The sequence below is a fragment of the Octodon degus genome, unplaced genomic scaffold, assembly GCF_000260255.1.
Source record: "Octodon degus isolate 3935 unplaced genomic scaffold, OctDeg1.0 scaffold00009, whole genome shotgun sequence".
Lineage (NCBI taxonomy): Eukaryota > Metazoa > Chordata > Mammalia > Rodentia > Octodontidae > Octodon > Octodon degus.
In genome coordinates, this window is record NW_004524585.1 from 7731225 (window position 1) to 7749458 (window position 18234).

Sequence of the window (18234 nt, forward strand, 5' to 3'; positions counted from 1 at the left end):
GAGACAGGAAAAAAGTGGAGCTAGTGTTCTCTTCTTTAATCCTTTTTCGCTTTTCCTGGATGCTTTCCTCGGTTTCTGCACTTTGTCTACTACACAGCTGCTCGTGTGCCAGAGTCCGTGGTGGGGGCACAGTGTGCATGCTGCCCCTTTGCCAGCAAGTCTTAACCACCATGTGGAATTTCAATCTAATAAACACTCCAACTTATCTTTCTAAGCCCTGAAAACTTCGATGCAATCTGATTTTTAAAAAAAATTTCCAATGACAAGGTCTTTGAACAATGCTGTGTTCAAAAATAAAACCAACAGCTTGAATTCTGTCAGACTGGTTAAGATAAAAGCTTTATAAAAATGTCTCAATGAAATTTATTTTGGCATGGAGTGATTGTGAGATTATATATAATCCAACACCCATAATTAGGTCACTAAACAGAAGCCAGGTTGCTCTTAAAAATAGTACCTTGACATTTGGACTTCATCGCAATAAGCAGTGTGTTGTCCTAAAAACCAGGCCACATATAAGGAGGTTCCAACCATCACATAAGAGGTCCCCATTTGTCTTTGTCTTGAGGTCACATCTTTTTTGTCTTCAGAGAAGTCTCACAAGGGACAAAGAAAGACAGCCACCAGATGTATATCAATTAACCCCAGCTTTGGGGATTTCTGAGAAATAGGCTCTATTAATCAGGCTGAACCAGCTATCTTATCCTACTATTCATACTCCCATGGTGATATGCGGTATTACTATATGCTCTATAAGTATGTAACTAGACAAGAAGTAAGCGTGAGTTAGATCTTTTCCTTCATTGCTTCTACAAGTCCCATGCTTATCCCAGTGCAGCAGAAAAGGGAGGTGCTCAAGAGAAGTGAAGCTCCGCCCTACTGTAGGCACTTGTCACCTTCCTACCCCAGGCTATCTGTGAAACAGTGAAGACTGAAGGACAGACTTGGAAATATCAGGCTTGGGTTCCCTTCAGGATTCACGCTGGCTTTCCTGTGAGGTTCTGCACGCATTACTTGGTATCATCTATAAAATAGAAATGATAACAAGGGTGCCAATTTACAGGACCATTGCAAAAGTAAAATGAATGAGTTCCAGAAGCAGTGCTTGGCATATGGAGTGAATAATTTTCATTGTTTGTATCATTTGGGTTACAAATGTTACCAAATAAATATAGATCAGGGATGTGACTCCTTGCTAACCTTGTTTTAACCCACTTTTTCTCATGTCATTTGTCTACTCAAAAATCTCAACAACTAGTGCCTGTTAACATACCCTTAAACAAGGCTTAGCCTCTTATATGCCTCTCTGGTCAGCTTTCCTTGTCAGATGTGCCTCTAATCTCAGTACTTTCATTTCTTTTCACCTTCACCAATTCCTCTTCTCTTATTTGTCACTGGGCTGCACAGGACGAAGTTTTCTCTTGGTTTCATGACCTCTAAGAATTAATTTTTGAAATTAGTATTGTATAATATTCTAACTCAGGACCTGTGTTTGTCAGGAAGGTGCTTGTGCCACTGAGCTACATTCTCAGCCCCAGATCCTTACCTTTTTAGTCATTCTTCAGTTTTTAATCAGCTTAGAATGAAAAGCAAATTAAATATGTCGTGATCCTGACCTTTAGTGACTAAATTTTTCTATTTTTTCACAGGAAAAGAAGTTGAGATCCAGGTTCTAAAAAACATTGAGCCAAATAAAACTTTAGGTCCTTTGGAATATTATACAAACTATACTGGATCATTATTTGCCTATGTCAAAGGAAAAGTGCAACGCAACGGGAGTGCTGTGCCTTGTAAATTTGAAACAAAACCTGGAGGTAAGTTCTATGCTTTTCCGCTTCTTTTCCTGTTTGGTGAGGGAGAAGTAAAGGATGTTTCAGCTCACTGTTCATTGACCTTTGTGCTTCATTTGGGAAATATCTTAATCTGGGACATATGCTAGGATCTACGGTTTATAATACATTTGAACAAAAATTTTAAAAACTGATACTTGTGCTCTCTGTAGGCTTCAGATGTAGTTGTACAATTGTAGGAACAAAGGCTGAGGACACTTTAGTGCTGTGTGTGAGATTTCAGGCATTTAAGGACCTAATTTAGACTTAAAAAAATCCTATTAAGAATGTATGCAACATGTTAATTATTGAAACTGTCCTACTAATTTGGTTTGAGACTGTCTCATTGCTATTTGTTTCTCAATAAAATCATGGAAAAAAGCAAAAACAAAAAAATTCCTATTGTTGACTTTACTAAAACATTGACAGTAGGTCATCTAACAATCACTATATTACAGAAGTGAAATTAGCCTGTATTCCCCTGATAAAACACTTCATAACACACAGTATTTTGTTGGCATTTTCTTCCTTCAATTACACTGAACTAACTGTTATTTTTATTTCATGTCACATTTTCCATTGGAGGTTGCTGTGGCATTTGGCTTTCGCCATTGGTTGACGTCTATAGTTTTCCAGGCCTCAACCTAGATCTGCTTCTGAGGGTGCGCTTCCCCTCAGGACAGGGAAGAAGGAATGGCTCTGAGTGCAGCTGCATCTACAGCTCTAGAGATCCCAACGAGTACCTGTTAATCCTGGCTAGGGTAAAAATCACCAGGTCATTTAGGCTATTCACTAAATAGTCCAAGGTCTGGAGCTCAGTGCTTCTGTTGTCTTCCTGAGTTTCAGTGCTTTCACAGAAAGCAAAGAAAGTTTCTTGCTTGTTTTTGAATGAGTTTACTGGTTTTACCGGAATAAATTCAGTCCTCCAGGAAAAAGGAGTTGGGCTTACATGGGAGGCCTTACAGGGTTTCCATTTTCTCTCCCTCCATTGTTTCTCTACTTTCTCATTTTGCACAGTCTCCTTCAGGGATTGCATGAAATCTCACAAGTTAAAGTACCACCCATATATTCATACTAACTGAATAAATAGGTTATTAATTAATTAATTAATTAATTTAGTACAGGGACTATAGGGTCTCACGACACAGATTGGATTCATAGTGATCCTCCTGTTTTCAACATTCCAAGAGCTGGGATTACAGGCACAGGCCACCATGCCCAATCTTAGTCACCATTTTAGCATGCCCTGTGGACGGGACTAGCACAACACGCAGGAGGCCAAACCCCAGTCCCTGTGTCTGCCTAAGCAGGCACTTTAATCTGCTGAACTATATTAGTGGCCCTGTTTATTTTTAAATACTTTGTTGTAGGTTTTTTTGTTTGTTTTTTCACTTATGTGCTGTGTACTTGCAAAGTAACTCTTAAATACCTTATATTGTGTGCATATTGTCCAGTAACTTAAATATACACTGGAGAATAATTAAAATAATCAATCTTTCTTTATTTTAATAGTTCCAAGCTCAGTAAGAATGGTGAAACTAATCCCGACATCAGATAATAGCGTGGAAGTCAGTTGTAGCCATCCTGAGAAGACAAATGGCCCTAGTTTGAGTTATAACTTGGAAGTCAATCCTAAACATGATCGGTCTGCAAAAGTTTTCAATGAGTCCCAGAAAACCTGCACATTTAAAGTAAGCCACCTTGGATATTCAACAGACTATGAGTTTTGGGTAAGTCAGTTTCTATGATCATCATGGTTTCAATTAACATTATAAGATAAATGTCTAGTACTCACATGCTGTAAAGAACAGTGCTCCTGTGAGGGCTCTGATGTCCAATGGCATCAACTTCAAGAAGTTTCCAATTAAAAAAATCCTCCAAACTATTTATCCCTTGAATCGACAACAGAGGTTTAAAGCAAATGTATTCTAAGAATATTTTGCAACATTAAAATATTTCACTTGCAGGGTCATTTTTGTCTGTATCAAAAAACAAAACATTGTACAATAGACGGCTACTGTGTCATATTTTTCCTTTATTCCTTTTTTATCTTTCTTGATGAAAGTTTTCAGGTGGAAAGCTTTTGAATGCACCTTGAGTTTAGAAAATGCTAGAAATAAATGATAGTATCAGTGAACATCAAGAAGTAGAAGCTACCCATAATCTCATTGTTTATTGCATCTGATTGTATTTTATGAACATACTTTCAGAATGTATAGTGTATTCGTACGCATTCTATATGTTGCATATATTATCAACATTGTATATTCATAATCTGGTAAACTGTCTTTCATATATCATTATATCATGCATCTTTTCCACATTAAATAGTTTAACACTTAATTTTTTTTTTCGGGGGAGGGGAAGAGTGAGGGGAACTGGGGATTGAATTTAGGCCCTGTGCTTACCAGGCAAGCACTTATTCTACTGAGTTATCTCCCCGACTCCAACTTTGAAATTTTTAATAGCTGTGTAATATTCTGGTATAGTTTTATCATTTTGTACTAACTGCATAGACTTTTAATATAAACAATGTTCAGCAAACCCACTTATCAGTAAATAACATAACCTTTCAATTATTTCTTTATAATAATATATGATTCATATTTCTGACTGGTCTGTCAATATTAGGAATGTCACTTTATTATCCTATAGGGTGAAGCTTAGATGTTTGTAAGGTTTCTTATATTTGTAATTAATCTTTTTAAATGATATTCAAATCTATTTTTATATAAATTCATTTTGTGCTAAGATGATCATTGTTTCTTTATTCCTTTCAATTTTTTGGTTTATCTAAACTTTTTTTTTTCACTGTATTGAATATTATGAGATAGGTGGCTATGCTAGTTATGTCTACACTGTAAATTGTACTCCATGTCAATTTCTTATTTAAAAAAGTGCATTTTATGTACAATGGTTGTAACTAGCATGTGATTGAATTTCCTATTTAAAATAAAAAATGAAAACACTAATATTTTAGTAGAGAAATTGAATTTTAAATTAAGAGTAACTATGTATTAGAATTTACTTTTTCAATTATCTTAATTTATTCTTGCTTATTGTAATTATTATCGTTGCTAAAATAGCTCATTTCTTTTGAATCTCTTTTGGACTACTTTTTCAAAAATGTTTGATAACAATATATTCACATAACTTCAAAGTTTTAACTTCAAATATGTATACTTTTGCTTTGTTGAGGAAGGGGCTGGCTGTGTAGCCCAGGCTGACCTTGAACTCTTGGCGATCCTCCTGCCTCAGCCTCTTGAATGCTGGGTTTGCAGATGTGAGCATCCACGCTTGGCAAATCTGTATATTTTTAATGAAAACAAAAAAATTGCATGAGAAATAATATGTTTTATATTATGATATATAAGATAAGTTAATTTTTTTCTTTTCTTTACTAAAATTTAGCTATATTCCTTCAATGGTGAATATAAGGGAATACCAGAAGTAAAATATCACACAACATCTTGTAAGTCACCACTGGATTATTTATTATATCTATATAACTTATATATTAACTACTATAAACCTATATTATATCTATACATTCATTAGATGTTTAAATTTTAGATTCCATAAATAGAGTACTTTAAGGTGGCAGGGTAAATATAGATGAACATCATATCCAAAAGCAATATTTTAAATGCAAACTGGAAAACCATTACTAAAGGAGTTTTTATAAGATATTTGATAAGGGGATTTATCTACACAGATGATTAAGTTATAATGATGTTCATGGTAATTTTTAAAAACTATGGCTTTGTCTTGTTATTTCTTGTTAGAGGTTGTTATCTTTTTATCTTTGTCTGTCTTGTATGTATTCTGTCCCTGCAGTGGGACTTAGGTATAATTTTATCTTGATTTACCTTATAGAAGATAATATTATTTAGTGACAATATGGCTATTTAAATGTGTATTATTAGGTTTTAAATATCTTAGTTAAAATAATGGTATGCATGAAAAAATTCCTTAAGTAATATAATAGTGAAAACAACATATGTAGGTCACATTCCCCATCCTTTATGTAGTTTACCAAATAACTACTTTTAACTCTTTCTCTTTTTCTTATGGTTTCTTCTCTGTGTTGTGTGTATGTGTTGTGCACATTACTCTTTCTAAAGAGTAGAATATTGTACACATTGTTCTGTCAACGCAGACTTTTGACTGTTTCATTTTCTGTCTTGTGATTTACCTCCACTGTATATTTTGCCCCCCAACTTGAGACTGAAGTATTCTGAGTAATTAACGTAAGTATTTTTAGCATGATATTTAGGTTATAGCTTCTGCTCCTTTATTTTATATTCTTTAAAACTTTTTGAAATTGTTCTACCTGTAATTACTCTTCTTTCTGCCATTATGAAGGCATGTAGTTCTCAGTTCCTTAATGTTAATGGAGGAAAAATACATGGGACTAGACTAGAGAATATGTTTGAAGGTTTGGCTACTTTATTGATATGTTTATCAAAGCAAAGTCCCATACTGATTACTTAACAGTTTTGTATTGAATGAGAACTCTAATCCTACTTCTTTGAGGAATCTCCATACTGATTTCCATGATGTTTTCACTGGTCTATACTCCCACCAACTGTAGAGAAGGATTTCCTTTTTCCTACAGCCCCTCCAGCATTGTTATTGGTTCACTTCTTGATGATAGCCATTCTTTCTGGGGTGAGGGAGAATCTCAGTCTTCTTTTAATTGCATCTCTCCAATGACTAATGATGTTGAACATTTTTCTCATATTTTTTTGTCATTTGTAGTTGTTCATCTGAGAAATTAATATTTATCTCAGATGACCATTTTTGGATTTGATCTTTGAATTTGAGAGGATCTGATTTTTAAAAAATTCTTTACCTGTTTTACATATAAATCCTTTGTCTGAGCGACTTATATTTTTTCCCCATTTTGTGGGTTGCCTTTTCACTTTGTCGGTGATTTCTGTTGATCTACTACAACTTCTTAATAAGGTGATATCTCATTTGTTTATTCTTTGTACTGTTTTCTGTATAGTCTGAGTTTTGTTCATGAAGTATCTACCTACACCTATGTCTTCAAGATTTTCTTTTCTCCTCCAGTAGATGTGTTAGTTACTTTTCTCTTGTTTCTGAGACAAAATATGCAATGACCAAAATTCTGTTAGGAAAGTTTTATTTAGCTCATTTTGTGGGGTTTTAGTCCCTACTCAGCTGGCAACAGAAAACAGCAAAATCATCAAGAGCAAAAAGGGAGGAGCAGCAGCAAGTGAACCTTTCTTTTCTGCCCTCGTGATGTATGCAGGTTACCCACTCTAGGGATGGTCTGGCACTCACTCTCATATTCCCAGCACTGGACGATGAGTCAGACATAAACTCTAGAATCCCATCCCATCACTGCATGAGGCCTTTGGGGAATATCTAGACACAAACCATGATTATCATCCACCAGACCCTCCAAATAGAATGGGAAATAAATGCACAAAAATCAGTAGCACTGCTATACATCAATTGAAAATTTTCTGAAGTAAAAATCAAAAATATAATTCTTTGTAAAAGAACCTCAAGCCAGATGCGAAGACCTGTATTTGTAATCCTAGCTAACTGGGAGGCTCAGGCAGGAGGATTATGCATATGGGATCAACCTGGGCAGCACAACAAAGCTTATCTCACAAAAGGAAAATAATCTAAAAAATGAACTCAAAAAACTAGAAATACATATGACAAAAAAGTATAGAATATCTAGCATGAGACTTATTAGAGAATAATGTAGAAATTACAAGAAATGCAAAAAAGACATGCCATGTTCATAGATTGGAACAATGAAGATTATTAAAATGTCCACAGTATCAAAAGCAATCAACAGATTTACTGCAACCCTTATGAAAATACCAAATAAATTCTTCCTAGAACTATAAAAAGAATCAACATTTACATGGGATCACAAAACTCCCAGATCTGTGATAAACTCGTAGATAACTAAAGATATCCTTAGCAAAAAGGACAAATTGGAGGCATTACTTTACCTAACTTCAGACTACACGACAAACTAAAACAGTCAAAAGAGCATAATATTGGAATAAATGTAAGTACCTCAACCAATAACAGATAGCTTAATGGTAAACACATGCATCTGTACACCACTGCTGTTTGATGAAGTTGGTAAAAACATTAAAGAAAGAAGAGTCTTCTCAACAAAAGGTGATGAATAAGTTGTCCCCACTAAGAAGAAGAAGAAAATTAGACTTTCTCTCTCCCATCAATACAAAAAATCATCCCAAAAGAGATGAAATAATTAAATGTAAGTCCTCAAATTATGAGATCACTAGAATAAGACAAGGGAAATACTTCAGACACTGCAGTGAGAAAGGAATTCTTTTGGACAAAAATCTAAAGGCAAAAATAGGGCTGTATCCCACAATCTGCACAGTGAGGGAAACAAGAAGTGAAGGGACAGCCTACAGAAGGGGAGAAAGCTTTTACAAACTACACATTTTACAAAGGATTTATAATTGAATATCATACATAGGGAACTGCAAAATCACAAAATCTTTTTCTAACAGCAAGATATAATAAAGTATAATGTGATCAAAAATGGAAACTAGATCTGTGTAGATATTTCTAAAAGGAAGTTATACAAAAATGGCCAACAGATCAATAGTCATCAGGAAAATGCAAGTCAAATCTCAGTGAAGCATCACACCATCCCAGTAACAATTACTGTTATTAAGATAACTGGCTCCAGGGAAAACATGGAGGCAAAGGAGCTCTAGAATGCAGCTGATGGAAATGTAAAGTAACACAGTCATTATGGGAACTAGTACTAAGGTTGTTAAAAAATTAAAACTAAAACTACCAGGTGATCCAGAAACCCAAAGAGAATGAAGTCAATCTGTCCCCATGGAACTTACTTTTCTAGAGAGGAAAGAGAGATAAAAATACAGAGGCATATTAAGTACACAGATGGTACTGTAGGTCAGGAGATGATAGGTGTATAGGGAGTAGAAAGGGAGACAGTAGGGAATGTCAAGCAAGTGTCAGTTCTCAGAAAATTCATATTTTCACTGGGAGAACTAGGCACTAGAGTGGTAAACAAAGGAATGGGATGACATAGGGTTTTCCTCATAGTTAGGAAAAAGTAATCAAAGTGGGATATAGGAGGGCTGGTGAGATAGCTCAGCAGACCAAGCACCTGCTTAGGCAAGTGCAGGAACTGGGTTCGATCCCCGGCACCACATGCTGCACCAGCCACACACCCGGGAGCACTGAACTGGCATTCAAGACCAGGCAGAGTGGCTCATTCCTGTAATCCCAGTGCTAGGGAGGCTAAAAACAGGAGGATCACTAGGAGTCCGAGCTGTGTAGTGAGACCCTGCACAAAATTAAAAAAAAAAAAAAGTGGGACATAGGGGAAGCCTGCTTTTCTACGTGGCCATTAGAGTTCTCAATTATGAAACAGTTGTATAAACTGAGAGATGGCAATGATGCAGGCAAGCAAGGGTTGCTGGATGCACTGTATCTTATAATCAAATCTGCTACAACTTGAACATAAAAATAGAAAATTAATTTCAGGTGAAAACAGTAAAACCTGAATTTGAATTGTGGCAGCTTCTTCTTTGACTTATAACACAGGATACAGTGATTAAGTTGTCTAACTCTTAGTTTCTTCATCTGTGAAGTAGAAGTGATTTTATCTTCTGTAATGCAGTGCTTATTCTAGAGGTATGGATGGGTAGAGGACTGAAACCATGTAAGTAGACTGCACTCCTGCAAGGTTATTAGTAAAAAGAAAATGTATTACTGGTACAATAGAATACCCTGCAAGGACTTGACAAGAAATTACAACAATGACCAGACATCAGTGCTCCAAGCCATACTTATTCCTGCAATTGGTGCTTAATATGTTTTTTATGTTAAAGAAAAAAAAATAAAGCAAACTTTCAAAACAAGATGATAAAGTAACAGTCTTTAATACACTGCATATTGTTATTTGCAAAGTAGTTACTCAGAGTAGGGTATATAGGTATGCAAAATTGAACAATATTAACACAAACCTTTATTTTCAATGAAATAAGAGAAATTAGTAGTATAACTATCTCGACTAATATATATATATATATATTTTTTCCATTCCTTCTTTTCTCCTTTCTCCCACTCCAGTTTCTCTTTCTTTTCAAAAATTTCTTCCCATTTCACAGTATATACTGTACATTTTGGATCTGATATATGCTTTTAGCTTTGCGCACAATATGGTGTTTACACATGTGCATATGATTTTTTTTCACTTATAAGTATGGTCTCCAGTTGCACTCACTTACCTATAAAACTATCAAGTTCATTCTTCTTTATGACTGAGTAGTCTCCATTATATAAAATTTCTTTCTTCATTTTTTCTTCAAAACTTTCTTCAAAATTATTTTCTTCACATTTTTTTCTTCATCCCTTGGTTGGCTAATGAATGTTTTGGTTGTTTCCAAGATTTATCTATTACAAACTGTGTTGCTGTAAACACAGTGCACATGTATCACTGTGGTATAATGTTTTTAATGCACTAACTCAAGTCAAAATGGAATAAAGATCAAATTTAAAATGCGAAATCTACTATTATGGTTTGTGTCCCCAAAGCCTTACTCAGTCATGGGATGGACTTCTAGAGTTTATGGCTGACTCATGGTCCAATGTTGAGATTATGGATGTGAGCTCTAGACCCACCCTCAGGTGGGTAGCCTGCATATAATATAGAGGACAGAAAGCAAGGATTGCTACCACTGCTTTCTTTTCACTTCCTGCTTTCACCATTGTCCTCTGCCATGAACTGCTGCCCTTTGCCAGGTGCCACTCTGCCCTGGAGCCAGCTGAGTATGGCCTGAACCCTCCACAAACTGTGTGCTAAATAAACCTTTGCTCCCTTAATTTTGGGGATCGGATATTTTGTTACAGTGAGAACAAAGTGACCGAGACAATAAAACTCAAAAATATGGTGAGGCTGCAGGGAAAAAAGAACCCTTCCTTATTGTTAGTAGGAATGTAAACTGGTACTACCATTGTGGAAATCAGTATGGGCTCTCCAAAGACTAAAACTAGGCATTCCATTTGACCCAGCTTTCCCCTCTCCAGATATCTTCACAAAAGAGTTAAAGACAGTATACTATTGTGGTATAGGAATATCTGTGCTTACAGCAGCGCAATTCATAATAGCTAAATCTTGGAAGCAATCATTAAGAGATGAATGGAAAAAGAAAATATGACATTTACAAACAGCAGAGTACTACTCTGTCAGAAAGAAAGACAAATCTGAGTTATTAATGGGAGAATGGGCACACTGTTGAGGCCATAAATTTAAATGAAATAAATAAGGCACACAAGCTTAAATGTTGCAGTTTCTTTTCTATGAGAAACCCAAACTATAGATAAAAAGCAAAATAAATAATAAGAAGTAGGGGGAGATAGACGCTTCTCAAATGGGAAGGGGATTAAATGTGTTTCATACATGCACCAACTTCAGAGGGAATGTAAACATTATGTACTTCAAACATGTACTGATTAAAGTAAATGAATAAAATTTAAATACTGTTTGGATTAGTGAATGATAATTACTATGTTCCAAGCATCCTACTGATTTCTGTGAGTCAATCTACTTAGCCTCATTGTAGGAATTAAAGAACAGAAATACAAAATAAAGATTCTGAGCAAGTTCTCAACTAAAATGTTGTGGAGCTAGACCTGGAGCCCAGGGCTCAGGAGCTGAGGCTCTTGAACTGCTCTATTCGGCTGCACTTCACTGTATAGAGTGCCAATTATAAAACACTAATTCACGGCAAAGACATTTCTAGTGCACTGTCTTTTTCTCAGCCTTTACCACAGGAAAAGATGTGACTTCACATTAAGCCTTAGAGAAAATTTAACTCAGGGCAGTTCTTTACTGTCAACTGACATATTTTTTTGTCTCTTGGTTAATTGATTTCATACCTCAGGGAGCTTGCAAGAAGGTTTATCTTTGTGGGTCAGAAGCCTTTCTAATCCCCCTAGGATGCAACTTAGTTCTGCATGCAAAGTTAAACAGTATGCGATTCTTTCAGAAAATCATAATGGCTGGATTACTTACTTAATCCCTTTTAAATGAGGTGACAGAAAGAATTACATCTAAATGATAGTATTATTTAATGGAGAGAAGGAACCTGGTCTTTTATTTTGTAATTATTCTCTTCAAATATAAATGATTGTACATGTTCTGAATAGCATAGTCAAAATACAAAATTAGAAATTTGTGGTGTTTAATCTTATCCTGAATTTTGTTATTTTGGAAAAATTCATAGGAAATTAAAATATTAACATGTAATTTCTTTAAAAGTGATTATTTAATGTGGCAAAATATATGATGCAATAAACTTTCCTCACATTTTTGAATTTCTAGATAATTCCAAAGCACTGATTGGATTCCTGGCATTTTTGATTGTTGTGACATCAATAGCTCTAATTGTGGTTCTCTACAAAATATATGATCTGCACAAGAATCAATCTAGGTAAGAGTAGATGTATGTATTGACACAAAATGGTGGCAATAAGGCTCTGGCTCACATCCATCCACCTGGGAGGGAACTAACTGCTTCACTGCAAGAAAAGAGGGGCCAGGGAGATAGCTCAGTAGATTAAGCACTTACCTGACAAGTGCAAGGCCTGAGTTCAATCTCTGGTTCTTAAAAAAAGCCAAAACAGTGCAAGAAAAGAGGCAGGCATGAGGTCAAGCTGAGAACTGACCTTGCAGTGAAGGCTTTTTTAATGATGTTTTTGGTTTATGTTAAGTATTTGTATTTTCTAGCTTTAATACTTGTTTTACTAAAGAGGGATAAAAACAATGTAGCTGCTCTGTTAGTACAAAGTGGGTCAGGGTTTTCTAGGAATGGCAAGAAGAAGAAAGGAGGAATGGAGAGGAGCATTTATTTCTTTGCCCAGGAAGAGCCTTATTTTATGAAAAAGGAAGATTTAGATAGTCTAGTTACTTATGTGAGATCAGCTAAGTCACCCCCCAGTGGGCTTTCTTCCCTCTCCCTTCTCTTCTTTACCCCTAGTCATCCTCTCACCTCTCCATCTTTCCACTCTTCTTTCTTCCCTCCCTTCCTGTCTTTTCCTGTCTGTTTCCTCTCTTCTCCTTCTCTCTCTTCCCTGTCTATCCACTTTGTCTCCATTATTGCTTCCTACAATACACTGAATAAAATTAATGCAGTTAAATGGAGTGACAATTGAACTCAGTGTTTCTTAAGAATGTAGAAATTTATACTTCTTATTTTCCACAGAAACTCAGATGAACAACAGGAACTTGTTGAAAGAGGTAAGTATACATATTTTTTTTTACTGATAAATATTCACTCTCCTGCATTTGAGCTTACTTATTTGTTTAAAAGAATTGGGCATTTAAAGTTGACCTGGATTTTCTCCTCTCCTGATACAATGATGGAACTTAAATCCATTTCTCCAAAAAGCAAGCATCTATGAAGTTCTTCTTATGTTCCAAATTGCTCAACAAACCAAGAAACCACAGTGACCACAGTAGACCATGCTCTTAAAGGAATTAGAAACTAATAGAAGAAGACAGACAGACTGACAAATTAGGCAGTAATTTATAAAGTCATAGTAGTTGGATGTGGCTGGCTTTACACAGAAAAAGAGCACTGACATTGAGGAAGATATAAATTAGGTCTTCTAAGGCTGTAGGGGATGCTAGACCAAATGATAGAAAGGTGAAGAGTGGACTGCAAGCAGTCATGGGGATGAGGAAGTGCTGACCGCCCTCAGGCTCTTGCTAATGGGGGCTGTTGGGAGTTCCCCCTGTAGACATGTTTATGGACAAGACAAAGAACATCAGTGTGAGTTAAGAGAGCAAAACAAATTCCTGGTCTTATAAAAGAGATTGAGTTAAATAATTTCCATCTATCTTTATAATATTGAAACTTATTTGACTTCTGTTACACAAGACAAGCTGAGTTCAGAACTCTTCTACCTTGCATTGGCTTCTGTTTGAAAGCACTTCTTCTGTGATAGCCGATACCCTTTTATGTATAGAAGCGCTGATGTCCTCCTTTGACTCTCTTTTCCTTTGAAGAACATATCACTCTCTGACACGGTGTTTCACTTGTTTCTTGATTGTCCACTTATAATTGGAATGCATGCTTTGAGAAGGCCGGGAGGTTTTTCCTCACACATTAGTACTGGTCTATCGCCAGTACTAGGAGTGTATGTGGAATTCAACTTCTATGAATGCAGAAATAAGTTAACAAGATAACATGGCCTCAGAATTAGTCTTGCTAGGCTGAAGGAAGAATGAGAAGCAAAGGATAACAAGTACCTGAGCAAAGGAGAATCCACTTCAGTAGGTCCAGGCTGGTTGGACAGGGTCAAAGCATTTTCTCTCAAAATCGACACTGATTGTACATTAGAGTATACTGGAATTTACCCACAAAACCCACAAAAATCCTGCTGTGTGTCCTCATTTCAGAATGAATAAATAGTGAGAATCTGAAGCAAAAAGAAGGCACAACACTTAGTTTGGTTATTTCGATCATAGAAAGTTTCCATGGACAATCAGATAAATGTGCCACTCTCACATACAAATTTCTTTTCTTCATAAATGGGGAATATTAACACAAGCACTGAAAGAAGCACTATGACCAGAACAGGGAATGAAAGGAGAAACTTACATTTTACATATATGACAGTGCATTTTAAAAATTCTCTTAGTACCATTGTCTTCCAGTTGCATATACACTCTAGTATTCGATGGTTAATATGTATTTTTACTAGAAAGTAAGTTATTTGACAAACATAGTTTGAACTCTGGAGGCACAACAAATGAATACAACTGACATTATGGTTTGGTTTAAAAAGATGACCAAATTGAGCTTACTTAATCCTTACAATAGTAATATTTCAATGTAAGATAAAATGGGAGTGACAATTATAAAACAAACAATGTTAGTTGCTATAAACTCTGTGGAATTAAATGAAAAAAAAACGTTTGTCCCACAGTAGCATTATTTAGTCTTGGATCTTTTCTCTAGGCATAGAAAATAAGGAAGAGCATTGTAGAAAAGTAACAGCAGAAAGACCAAAAGAAAAATGAATAAAATACTTAGAAGTCCCTGGGTTGTAGATGAATGCTTTCCATAGGAGATTTCCCAGGCAGAAAGTGTGGGAGGAGACCCAGTCCTAGCCCAGGCCTGGTGAGTGTGTAGGAGAGCTTCCGGCTACCCTGTGCCGGCAGGACCTACTATTCCCAGCCTAGGCGGAGCGTGGGTGAAACCCTCTTCCACCCTTTAGGGATGCCCCCCATCACTCCGTAGTACCCCCCCCACCCCTCCCCCAGAGTAGGAATTTCTGCCCCTTTCCGGGAATCAACAGATCCAGTCCTGGCCCAGGCCCAGTGTGTGGGAGAGCTGCCTCTTCCCATTACTCCACCTTGTCCTATCCAGACTCAGCTCAGGCCTGGCATACAGGCCTAGGGTGAAACCCTGCAGCTGCAATCCCTGCAGAGAGTGTAGGGGACAGAACCACCCAGCTAGTCCAGGAGCAGAACATCTTGCCAGAGGGCCACAACAGGTTCACCCCCAAGGGCAGCAGCAGGAAGGAACTGAGCACAGCAGCCAGACCCAAGGCAAGCACAACTGGATAAATCCAAATTTATAGGTCTGCACCTGAACTTCAGTAGGTGCTAAGGTTATAACTGTACCAAAGATCTACAACAAAGGTCAGAAGACTGTGCTACACAAAATGACGAGAAGAAGCAAAATGTAATCTCAGAACCAAAGCCCACCCATAATAAGTGCAGAGGACACTAACACAGAACAAATTGGGAATCACACACCTGAAAGCAATAAATCAACAGTTTCTGAAATAAACAGCTGAAGAAAGGTAAGGAGGAACTCAGATTGGAAGTGATAAAAGAAATCCCTGAATTAAGAACATCTGCAGTAAAGAATCAAATACAGAAACATATGGAGGAAACCCAATGCCCACCCAGAACAAGAGCAGAGGACACTAGCTCAGCTCAAATGTATGAATTAATAGTGTCGATAGTAAATAAGCAACAGCAGAAAACCATAGAGGAACTCAGAGTGCAATTCTTTCCTACGAGCTTAGCTCAAATGTATGAATTAATAGCGTTGATAGTAAATAAGCAACAGCGGAAAGTTATAGCGGAACTCAGAGCGGAATTCTTTTCTGAAATAAAAAAAAGAATTCTCAGAATTCATAACATCTGAAGCAAAGCATCAACTATAGAAACATAGGGAGGAAACCCAATCTGAAAAAAATACTGCAGCAAAAGAACTTATAACTGCTTCTAAAGAAGACATTGATAAAAAAAAATAGAGATTAGAAAAATGATGGATTCCTTGAATGAGCAATACAGAAAAGAAATAGATCTCATGAAGCAGAGTCAGAGATAGAGGAAATTAAAATCTTAATCTTGCAAAACTATTGAAGTGAAAGTGAAGATGGAGTTTCAGATCTTGAAGATGCTGGCGCAGCTAGTGAAAAGGTAAGAAAGGATCTCTTAAAAACAACAAGGATGCAGGAAAGAATAATCCATCACCTGCAAGATGATGCAAAGATGACCAATGTGAGACTAATAGGTATCAATGAGAAAGAGTCAATGCAAATAACATTAAAAAATATGGGCAGAAGTAATAGCAGAAAACTTCCCAAATATGAGGAAACAATCTGACATTCAGGTAACTGAAGCATACGGAATGCCAAGTAACCTCAACCCAATGAAAAACACACTGAGACATATAATAGTCAAAATCCCAGAAATTCAGCACAAGAACAATATACTGAAAGCTGCTAGAGAAAAGAAGCAGATCACATTCAAAGGAAAACCCATCAGAATTACGGCCGACTTCTCTTCAAAAACCATGCAGGCAAGAAGAGCATGGAGCAGAGTACTTCAAGTTCTCTATGAAAACAAATTGCAGCCCAAACTACTATACCCTGCAAAGCTCTCTTTCAAGATTGATGGAGAAGTGAAATACTTTCATGACAAAGAACAGCTAAAGAATTTCATGATGACAAAGCCAAACATACACAGGCTACTGAAAAATTTTCTAGAGAGGGACCAAAATGATCAGAACTCCATGAATGAGATCAGAAGCAACCAACTAAATAGGGCAAGCAATTAAACACAGGAGAAAAAGGAGTAAATGACAACAGGTAAATAACATGTCAATTGTAAGTCAATACATATCAATTATAACCATTAATGTAAATGTACTCAATTCACCACTTAAGAGAAATAGCCTGGCACAGTGGATTAGGAAACAAAAGCCAACAATATGCTGCATACAAGAAACACATTTAACTCATAAAGACATTTAGAGGTTGAAAGTCAAAGGATGGAACACAATACTACATGTCCCAGCACCTCAGAAAAAAGCAGGGGTAGCAATCCTATCCTCAGATAGTCTCAGCTTCAAACCAACAATGATCAAGTGAAATAAAGAAGGCCACTATATACTGGTTAGGGGAAAAATTCAAGAGGAAGGGGTAACACTCATAGATATGTATGCACCAAACACGGGAGCAACCAACTATATAAAGCAAATCTAATGGACATGAAAAAATCTCATATCCAATACAACAATCTTAACAGGAGACTTTAACATCCCCTTATTCCCCAAAAATAGGTAAACCAGACAAAAACTTAGCAAAGAAATAACAGAACTGAACCAGAGCTTGAAACGAATGGACTTGGTGGGCATATACAGAGTGATCTACCCAAACACAGCTGAATAAACATTTTGCTCAGCTGCACATGGGTCATTTTCTAAAATAGACCACGTACTGGTCCATAGGTCATGCTTAAGTACATTTAAGAAAACAGAAATTATCCCATGCACGTTATCTGACCACAGTGCAATGAAATTGGAAATAAATGACGAAAAAACCCCAGAAAAAAACCTTAAATATATGGAAATTAAATGACACCCTACTCAGCAAACAATGGGTCACAGATGAAATTAACAAAAAATTCAACAATAACTACAATTCAGTGAAAATTCAAGCACAACTTATCAGAATTTATGGGCTACGATGAAAGCAGTTCTTAGAGGGAAATTCATAGCTGTGAACTCACACATTAGGAAAACAGAACGGGAACAAATACCCTAATGCTGCACCTTCAACAACCAGAAAAGAAAGAGCAAACCAAACCCAGAGTCCAAAGATGGCAAGAAATCATAAAGATTAGAGCAGAAATTAATTCAATTGAGATGAAGAAAACAATTCAAACAATTAAAAAAACAAAAAGCTGGTTCTTTGAAAGATTAAATCAAATTGTTAAGCCCCTATCTAACCTCATCAAAAACAGGAAAGAAAAAATTCAAATACAAGCAATAAGGAATGAAAAGGGTGTAATTACCACAGACCCAGTGGAAATTCA

At 36.3% G+C, this 18234-nt stretch overlaps 1 protein-coding gene across 1 annotated transcript in view; it reads left to right on the forward strand.

Annotated features, from left to right (window-relative positions):
* The window catches only part of Ptprc (protein tyrosine phosphatase, receptor type C), a 145088-nt gene that overhangs the window by 78038 nt on the left and 48816 nt on the right, over positions 1-18234 (forward strand). Inside the window, exons 12-16 of the mRNA XM_023707392.1 lie at positions 1650-1814; positions 3342-3559; positions 5241-5301; positions 12217-12325; positions 13097-13131. Of these exons, the coding sequence (XP_023563160.1) occupies positions 1650-1814; positions 3342-3559; positions 5241-5301; positions 12217-12325; positions 13097-13131 (588 nt within the window). The remainder of the gene's footprint in view (positions 1-1649; positions 1815-3341; positions 3560-5240; positions 5302-12216; positions 12326-13096; positions 13132-18234) is intronic.